General features: G+C 38.1%; 1 protein-coding gene and 1 long non-coding RNA gene across 4 annotated transcripts; one reads left to right on the forward strand and one right to left on the reverse strand.

Moving 5' to 3' along the window:
* Positions 1-1,696: 1,696 nt before the first annotated feature.
* LOC143851319 (uncharacterized) lies at positions 1,697-7,605 on the forward strand. 3 transcript variants are annotated; one of them, XM_077360706.1, is made up of 5 exons: positions 1,697-2,305; positions 2,741-3,231; positions 5,973-6,213; positions 6,332-7,022; positions 7,136-7,605. In XM_077360706.1, the coding sequence occupies exons 3-4, from the start codon at positions 6,133-6,135 to the stop codon at positions 7,007-7,009; spliced, it is 759 nt and encodes a 252-aa protein (XP_077216821.1). In that variant the 5' UTR covers positions 1,697-2,305; positions 2,741-3,231; positions 5,973-6,132; the 3' UTR covers positions 7,010-7,022; positions 7,136-7,605. The 3 variants fall into 3 exon arrangements, with proteins under 3 accessions (XP_077216821.1, XP_077216819.1, XP_077216820.1); XM_077360704.1 differs by having other exon boundaries at positions 1,699-2,305; positions 6,332-7,603; XM_077360705.1 differs by lacking the exon at positions 2,741-3,231 and having other exon boundaries at positions 1,699-2,305; positions 6,332-7,603.
* Positions 6,200-9,380, reverse strand: LOC143851320 (uncharacterized). The gene is made up of 2 exons (XR_013236289.1): positions 8,487-9,380; positions 6,200-8,326 (listed from the first exon to the last, which is right to left on the reverse strand). It is a non-coding gene; the product is annotated as an uncharacterized LOC143851320 (long non-coding RNA).
* Positions 9,381-10,114: the final 734 nt, after the last annotated feature.

Here is a 10,114-nt window from a genome sequence, read left to right on the forward strand (position 1 = left end):
CTCCGAATTGCTCCAAAAATCTCATTTTTTTTAGCATTGCAGGTGATTATTGAGCAACATTTTTTTTTTTTTTTTTGGCAGGGGAAACCTTTTAGAGAATGGTTGCCAATTGCAACCATAATACTTCTAAAGCTAATTAGAAAGATGAGTGACATTAATAGAAGAAAACTACTCTATTTGGTTGCACGAAAGCCAAGCTTTTGTAGGGGGTTTTACTCTCTCAGACTTTGTTTGGATGCATGCAATAATTCTCAAGTTAAAAAACACTATAAAATATGCTTTTCGTCTGCTTTATTGTGATATGTCTGCCGTTTCCATGAGGAATAGCTCAAAAACAAGGATATTTTCATGGGTAATCAATTTCATAGGCAATCCCCTCCCTCTCTCTCAAGGTTATTCATTGGCATCCAAACATCGTAAAGCACCTCGCTTTACCTAGGTTTTACAATCCCCTCCTCCCTAATTCGTAATATCAATCCCTGTTTGCAAACAACATCAATTAATCAATAAAAAAATGTGCCTGAAACCAAAATGAGTCTTTATATTAATACAAGATTATTTTATTTTAATCTTATCTGCAAATGGGAGCCATCAGCTAAATTAATTCTAGAAGAATTATAACCACTATTTACAGAAAATCATATTTAGATTCAAAATTATTTACTTTAATCAGCTTAGGAATCACGAGCATGTGCCTAGGCCTTGCTTGTGTACAAGGAAAAATTGCACATGAAAGGGACTAGATTCTCTCGGTCGAGAAGACTTTTAAAACAATAAGTTTCCTTCAAATCGAAAACCCCTCCAAGAGAAAAGGAAAGATTGAACCCCCGCCCCCGAAAGTAAAAATCAGAGATGGAAAAGCAAAAAGTCTTTTCTAGGCTGATGATACTGGCACCCAATTTTAGATAATTGCACGAACTCATCTTGTCTTTTATAATTTAAATAGATGCCAAATATTATGACAGTTTCCAAAAAACTCTCAAGAGCCAATTAAAAATATAATACAAGTTGAGTTTGAACAATTATTAAAACATGGTAGTGCCGATATCATTAGCCTTTTCCTACTGATATTAAATAGAGAGGTGTGAAGAAAGCCCATGTGACCCAAACAATATGATGGGATTTTGAGCGCACATAAACAGGCATAAGACAAAAGAGAGCATGCCCACATAAAATCAAATTAAAAAAGACCCTGACTCATGTGAGTGTAGTGTGGATTTCACCGAATGAGAACTGAAAAGGCTTCAGATTTTTCCTTTAATTAATTAGGGACAGGTATGTTTTGGTCTGTTAGCTTTTGGAAGAAAATGATTTATAGGAAGTTTCATTTTTCTTTTTCTGCTTCTGTTTTTCTTTAACCAGAATCTACATGGGATTTGGAGTCAAGGTGGGTTCTGAAATGACAGCAAATTTTACTTAAAAAAGGTGTTACTTCTTTAATGAGAGGGAATTTTTCATTGAGATCTGGGGGGTGGTGGGTTTTGAAATACACCTAGAATAACCATTCATAGGGAATATCTAAAACAGTAATGTTAGAATAGTTGTTAAATTTTACTGAAACTTGGAGTTGGGTTTTGAAGACCATATAAAAATGAGTAGCCTTTATATCAGTTTTATTAGAAAAAGTAAGTTTTAATCAAATTCACTGAAATCTAGAGGTTGTTTTAAAGGACACTCGGATTAATCAAATGGTTATTCATAAAGTGTGCTATTTCTGTAAATTTTGAGGTGGGTTTTTAATGAAAGTTAGAATAATCTCATGGCATCTTTAAATTTAGAAAGAAAGTGATTTGATTGCCCACCTTCGTATCTTCGTATCTTATGTCCTGGAAGGGTTGTCTGGAATATCTTGTTCACTAGCTTATATGGGCATACGTAGAGCAGAGAGATTTTTTTTTGCTTTGTTTTATTTTGCTACCCTTTTGATCCTTCTCCTTAATACAATAAAATACACGTCTGATTCCCAAAAGGCTTCACCTTTTCCTGCCTCTCCTTCACAGCCTGTCAAGCTTTCATTATTTTTGGGGGGACTTTGTTGCTTCTGTAAGGAAAGTGTGACTAGGTTGTGTGGGGAAATTCATGATATCTGAGTCTCCAAATCTATCACGATTTACTTGGATTCCTCCCTTGATTAGGCATCTGAGTCGACGTTGTCGGGCCAAATGAGTCATGGAAACTGATGGGGAGCAGTTTTTTGTCACATTTTATTTATGGCAATGGCAGATGGATAAGAGGAGAGGAGAGGAAGAGGAAAATGCTCCATAAACAAGGAAAACAAAGTGCTCACTTGAGTTACATTTCGCAGGTGACTAGATCTTCTCCTTCCTCCAATTTCTTTTTATGTTCTGTAATTTGCTGTTTTTCTTCTTGGAATCAAGTTCTTTCTTTTTTTTCTTTTACAATTCAAATGATTATAAAATATGTTTCTGAATTTTTATGGGTAGCAATAATTTTTCTTGAAGTACAACTGAATTCATGGGTAGGATCTTCACCTCCCTTTACATGCAAGGTTTCCTCTTTGCTTTATTCTCTACAAACTTTTCTTAAGTAGAAGGATTTCTCTCTGAGATTTTTCTAAAGTGAGCGTACACATCTAATCTGGGATACTGGTCATCAAATTTTTGAGCTGGCAGAGATTTTTCCTTTTTTTTTGTTGGTGAGACATTTTGCACAGATGTTTCAATGGATATATGATACTTAATCTTTATTTACTCGATTCTATCTTTTGGGATTTCTACAGTGCTGATATCGACAACATCGCAATGGCCCGGGATTCTTTAGTACTTCTCTACCTGCGTATTATGTATGTATACATCAAAAAAAATGTGTAGCTTTGATATGATTTGTTGAAGAAAGTGCAGGGTCTCAATACTTGGATTTATTTTTTCCAAGTCCATAAAGATCTTGACAAGTACATAAGAGTCCCTGAAAAGCCAAATTCCTTGATCGTGGGCATCATGGTTGTGGTCCATAGAGGATCTACTTTGTTTACTCTTCACAAGCCATCTGATGGGTTATAAAGTTTATGCGGGACTTTGTAATGGTGATCGATTGTTCTGTTTAATAGGACCACATTGGAAAGTCCACTGATCCAATTTTGCCGAGATTCTTTATAGGGGCCATCCTTTAGAACCTCAGCGTTCCTACGGCTGCCCAATTAGGATTTCTAAATATTCTAAAATGAAGAGGGGAATGGGCCTGTGATGAGCTAAGGACAGGATATTGAAATGTGTAAGTGTTCTTCAGTTGCTAGTTATACTGTCTGCATTATAGATAGTTTCCTCAATGGCTTATCGAACATCTCTTGAATCTCAACAGCATCTTGAAGATTTTTAAATAATATATTATTGTCTTGCTACCTCACACTGTGTAAAATCCTTTGTCCCTACTTGATACAAAGAAGTCAAAATTGTGTTTTCTCCGCTTACTCATATTCTGATAACGCAAGTTATTCGTCCAAAGATTAAGTGGTTTTTTATAGTATTTGAAACTGGATATTCGGCATCAGCATTTATGTGATCAGGTCAAGCATGTTTGAACTTACATTCCATTTTTGTTCCCCTCCAGAATTTCTTTTTAGATATTTTTTTACACTATACTGGTGAATGAATGAATGTGACAGTGGCTGCTTTATGAATGCTGTTCTTTGCCAGTGTCCTTAGCATGCAAATTATGCCATATTTGGTCTGCTGGTGTTGCTTGTTTCATTGTGAACCATGTAGCCCATCATTTCTTACAGGATTTTTTGGCTGGTAGTCTAAAAAAAGGTGGGTGCAAATTATCACCGAGATGATGCTGGCAGCCTCTGAGTTCTGCCACACAATCAAAGAATCTTTAGGCTCATTTTTCCCAAGATTTATAAGTGGTGTGAACTGCAAATAAGAGTATATAGCTGGGATTGGACAATATGGTTTGGATCACTTAAATCAATTTATGATTTGGCAGTTTTGGTTGGGTTGAAGCAGCTAACCCCATCCATTGAGAAGCTAATCTCATTGTTTGACAAGATGGACAGTCTTGAAAGAAAAGATCATCATTTTGTGGTTACACTTCATTAATAGTTCAGATCCCATAAGCTTTGGATCTTCCCGTCAGGCATAGAGATGGTTCACCATTTCGACCATATCACCTTCATGACCAAGTAGTGCTTGCAATTTCCTGATCTTCCTAGTCAAACAGGGGTACCTTTAGCACAGTGACAAGGACTGGGAGGAGCTATAAGGAAAACTTTTTAATAGATAACCTTCAAACCCTGTTATAAACTAGCGGTATATGTTTAGCTGTAAGATTTGGAAAAATGAACCACATTCTCTTGCTCGGGACTGTTGGGACAAATTGGTATCATGAATGATCAAATGGTGGAGACGCAAATAATCAAGGTAAGAAACACAAAGATAAAATAGAAATGGGTAAAGAAATAGGAGATAGGCAAGGCAAGCCATTTAAGGCTCTCTTAAGTACTTTAATTTCCCCACTTATGGAGGTAGCTTACCAGGAAACAAGTTCCAAGGATACAATGCCTAATTACATCAGGCACCCTTTCAAATGAAAGTACCCTTTCATTTAAAATAAGTCTTTTGAATAAACAAAATACCTTTTCACATTACAAGCGTCTTTTGAACGGAAACGCCTTTTCACATAAAAGAAGTGTCTCTTTGAAAAAACTTGAAAATTTTTGAAAATATCCAACAAGGACACATCAAAACATTCGAAAAGAACAATTGACAGTAAGCAGTGTCCCATGTAGATATATGCAATTGTAAGTCACGTAGATATGTGCAACTTTAAGCTTATTCCATTGCCTGTTACTGTGATGGAGATTATCATAAATAAATAAACATATGTAACATTATTAATTTATATGTATTAAGTATTACTTGGGCACTTAGTAATTGTATCAACATGACCAAAATCCATTCTTAAACCTCAGTATATGTGGTCTACAGAAATGTAAAAAGACAGGGTCTAACATTATTAAGCAACAGAGTCGACTGATCTCTTGTGAAGTGAACAAAATTATAAACGTAGCCAACAGACTCCAGGCTAGACCGGTTTCATGGGCAAAGTTTCACCCATGTTTGTGTCGTCTAGGCAATACTATGGTTGATTGGAGATATTTGTTCTTCTACTTGGGGTGACCGGGACAATCTTTTGTTGTTTGACTACAAAGTGTCCTTTATCTATTTTCAGTGAAATCTCAAGACTGGTGTAAGACATGTTCAGTTCAAATTCAATTTCAATTAATGTGGGCTTGTGGGTGTTGCAGTTGTATCTTTACTTTGGCAATTCCACCAGCGTAAAATGTCTCCTCTCATCATATTCGTAAATCGGTTAGACTATCTATACTTGGCCATTCCAAAGCTCCTTGAAAATTTTCAATTGCAAGAGGGCACCATAACTAGAAAATTTTGGTAACAGAGGCATGCTCTTGTACAGTAGACATTCATAGTAATTATCCATAAAATTTTGTAGTTTGTTTGTTGATGTTTTCTAGCGTTTTCCAGTTTCCAAAATGCTTGCAAACTCCAACTATTGTAAGTACTCACTGGTCATCGACCACCATCTCCTATGGAGTGAATAGGTTGTATTCCTGAAGACTAAATCCTTGAGCATGGATCACCAAATACATTGCCTATCATTATTATTTTAGTTTTTGCTTTGATATTTCACTATAAAACTCAAATGAGGTCTCAGATTGTTATTGTTTTAGTTTTCTCTTTGACATTTCAGTATAAAACTCAAATAGGGTCTGTGATTGTTGCTTTGGAAGTCCTTATTACTGAATTATGATTCAAAGTTGCAGAATATTGAAGATTAATCATCAGATCTTTCAATTCCTGCATGTCGTGTTACCATATAGTCACTATTAATGAATTATGAGTCAAAGTTGCAGAATATTGAAGATTAATCTTCAGATCTTTCAATTCCTGTTTGTCGTGTTACCATATGGTGATGTAGTCTCATTGTTCCAGGCATGGGAACAAAACTACGTCATGCTCTGAACCTGTTAACCGCTTTGCCAAAGAACAATGGTGATGCAGTAGACATTGGGTTTGGCACTGTACATTCTTGGGCCTGTTCCAGAAAGAAATTTTGGAAAGAGAATATTAGGACAACGAGCTTCAAGAGTCCATGGATAGATTGCTCGAACAATACAACAAAGAATCCATGAGGAAGTTGATGCTGATGCACGAGGAGATATTCAAAGAGCAGGTGCATTTAAAATCCTTCTCTTCACTGTAAATACCAGAATTATCAGAAATTCATAGCCAAATCTAGTTATAGCCTCTAATCAAATTCTGAAGCATACATTTTCAACTTGACAATACAGGTGCAGGAACTCCATGAGTTATACAGAGTTCAGAAGAAATTGATGTCTGAGATGAGAAGTAGAGAGATGGACAGCCCTTCACTCGCTAATGAAGTCCCTGAAGCAATGCACGTGGGGTCCGATTACATGGAGTCAGATACCCAAACCAGGTTTTGGAGCACTGCCACTGGATCACAAAGTAGCCATTCACCTTTTAGCAATAGTCATCAATCAACCACAGAAATGGAATGCAATTTTCATCAGAGAAATAACATAACCGACCCAAGCTCACAGGACACTTTCAGAGTGCAGATGGGCTTTGATCTCGAAAGGCCTGCCGAAGAAAACAACTCTCCAACCGATGTCGGTTCTACTGAATATCAGACATCATTCTTTCAGAGGAACTCAAGAGATAAAATGTGTGTTGATTGCCCTCAGGACCCACATTTCCACGCTGACAGTGAAATTGAACTGACATTGAGCATTGGATATGGGACAGAAAAGAAGAAACGAAATCGTAAGCCATGCTCAGATCTCCAATTAGGCTGCTCTGAGTCAAGCTCCACATTGATCCCATCCACGTCGCTTAGAGAAGATCAAGAACAGGAATGCAGTGACCCTGCATCTGTGACTTCGAATAGAGAAAGCTTACAGCCTTCGCATTGGCTTTTCCGAGCTCTAAGATTGAACAGGAGATGAACTCTATCCATTTGTAAGATTTCTTATCTCTCCAGCAGCCATGTTATGTAGTATTAACATGGGTACCCAAGAGGGATGCCTTAAGGTTTTGTCTTTGCCTGCCATTGTTGTTTTCTGGATTATCAGGTAGAATGCTAGAAGCACCCACCTGACAGCTACATAGTGTAGATCATCAGCACACAATTTATTGAAATGGATCTCTTTTACCTCAAGATAATTTATCAAAGTTATCAAATATTAGCATCTACAATATGCTATGTGACGTAGGGCAAGTCGGTGGATGCGGAAGCTCAGAGATGATGTTCGGTCCCAGTAGATCTGACAGAAGAGAGTGGGCTTTCAAACGGCCAATAAATGACGGTCCGATACCATTTTAATGTAGGCTAAATCGTGGAAGCAAATGCGCTAGCTTGCAGGGGCTGATTTGATGTAGGTAAAGAAAATCAACTTTGTGGGCATCTGGGCATTGTGCAATTACAAACTGGATTACACGGATGAATGCTAAAAATTTCCTATGTTTCCATGGTACAAATTCAAAAAGAACTCCATATCTAAATGTTAATCATACAACATTTCTTGAAATTAAAGTTCAGGTAGGTCACTCATAGGGGGACTACATGCATATTGAAGCTCAAATATAAGGTTCCAGATTTGGAACAATCTTTTGAGAAAGGAACTTTCCTTGAACCTCACAGACATTTCAACAAACAATTGGTATACAATTATAAGACCTTTCATATCATGATAGCTCCACATCTAGAAAGAATTAACACATGCATCAAGATACCTCTATTTGGCCACACAAAATTCAGCTGGAAACGAGGACCACATACACATGTAAATTTCCCAGACCTCAAATTTCACCTTAGTTTTAAAGGCATTTGAGAGAATTTATCAACTGAGATAAACACGTTTTAATATGGCAAATTTCTGCTACATGTATGCTCTAAATCCCACGTTCCCACGTTCAATGATACCTTGAGCATATGTTACGGTCCTCAGTGGGGCCCGCCTAGGTATGGGACTGGGTGGGACCCAGCCTGTATGGTATGGGACAGGTTTAAAGGGCCTTGCCTAATGCGTTCCATCAGCTCTGGAGCTTTTGGCGTATCGGTAAGGTACCTAACATTTGGTATCAAAGCAACCACCACGTCCCGTGTTCGAGTCACGGAAGGGCAACCTGTGAAAAGGGCCACCTGGAAAAAAAGGCCAGACTGAAAGCCGTTACAGAGTGGGCCGCCGAGGACGCCGGGTGCAGAAGAGTGGTGGTATGTTATGGTCCTAAGCTTTGGAGCTTTTTGCGTATCGGTAAGGTACCTAACAGCATCATTAGATTTTAAACCATAAGAGTTACTGCCTTTTCCAAATGCCATTACAAGAGAGGAAAATGTAAGGGAATTAACCAAATCCACCACCAGTAGCAAGAGGCTGCTACACGATCAGTAGCTGCTTTATCTAATTCGAGGCTGAAGCTTACCTTAGAGTTTAGGACCTTGCTTTCAATCCACTCAAAAACAGAAACCCCATGTGATAACTGGATTATCAAGAACCATTGAAACGTTACTTACCCAGCAGCTTCAAACAAGATTTCTCAATTTTAAGACTAAAGCTCCAACCTCCTTGTTTTGTAAGAACAAAAAAGAAGGGACTGCTTCCATTCATGGGGAAAAAACTATAAAAGGATTAGAGCTAGGCGAGGGGACGCACAGCTTCGGATACAATTGAGACTGAACCTTACAAGCTACAAGGTAAAATTATGGAACAAGGAAGAATGCTTGAGCTCCAAGCTTGGTTAAATTCCTTACTCATCCAAATTCAATAACAATGGAATGAAACCCTACGTCTTCAATGAAAATTATCCCCAAAACTTGCCTAAAGTGAAAATGTAGGGCTTTATAAAGTACCCCATTACAAGAAGAAATGTCCTAAGTACCCTAGTTTAATGAAAATGACAATTAAGCTTATGAAAAATACTGATTGTCTAAGCTATCCCCTAATGAGCTGATAAAGCCGATGTAGATTGGGATGCTCCTGCATCAAACTCCCCTTCTTGAAAGAACTCGTCCTCGAGTTCCCCATTGGCCGCGCCATTGCTGATCTCCGCCCGGATAAAAAATATATATAATCCATGCTCGATTAAGGATTGTAACTCCAGAGAAATTGCCCTTCTTTAACTCTCCACCTCATTATTAATATAAAAGAGAAACATTTCCTAGTCAATCTTGGCATCCTCATCCTCATCTTCATATTCAAAAATGTATGAGTCTATTTCAACATAAATCCCATCATCAAAATCTTCAAGAGTGGTATGCCCATGATCATTGTCGACCATGGAAGTATCTTGGACATCATCCTCATCATTTGGCTCCGAGTGAACTTGCTGCCCTATGCTGTCCATTACATCTTTTTCCTCTTCGATATGAGAAAAATCCAACTCTAGCTCATTAATTTTATTACCTTGGTCACTAGAGTCATCAAGCTCAATGCCGATTGTATCCCACTCCAAAATTATGACTTCTATCTCTTCTTGACACTCTAGTTGAAAGGGACTTCCATGTGCACTTTCTTTATCAATTCATTGTTTTCTGCTTCTTTTTCTTGCAAAAATGATGTCTCTTTGTACTCTTGGCTGTAGTCATAATGTGCAAAGGAAGTAGACGCAATGACAACACTAGTAGAATGCTTAGGAATCACCTTGGCTGGCCGTGGCGGTGGAGGAGAATGCCGAGCCACTCTTGGCCTTGAGTTCAACTTGGGATGATCGCAATATGGATGGAATTGGCATGCAACCTCTTTCTTCAAGCCGTCCCAATCCTTAATAGGTGTTTCATCAACTTCCTGTCGCCGGTAAGTCAATGAACGCCACCAATCCTTGACTCAGTCTTGGAATTGATCAACCATCATTGGTACTTGCTTCTAGGACGGCACTTGCTTGTAATCAAACTCCTTCCCAACAGCATGTACCCATTCCACAATCTCCATAGCATCCATTCTCCAAGATAGCTCGGGAATATTAGCCTCAAAATGTGCATCCACATACCGATCATAGGGTGAACGTAAGCTAGGCCTTGGCGATGATCTCCTTAATAGCTCAACCCGCTCCCC

Source organism: Tasmannia lanceolata, unplaced genomic scaffold, assembly GCF_043159265.1.
Source record: "Tasmannia lanceolata isolate RefF3 unplaced genomic scaffold, GAP_Taslan_0.1 ptg000018l, whole genome shotgun sequence".
Lineage (NCBI taxonomy): Eukaryota > Viridiplantae > Streptophyta > Magnoliopsida > Canellales > Winteraceae > Tasmannia > Tasmannia lanceolata.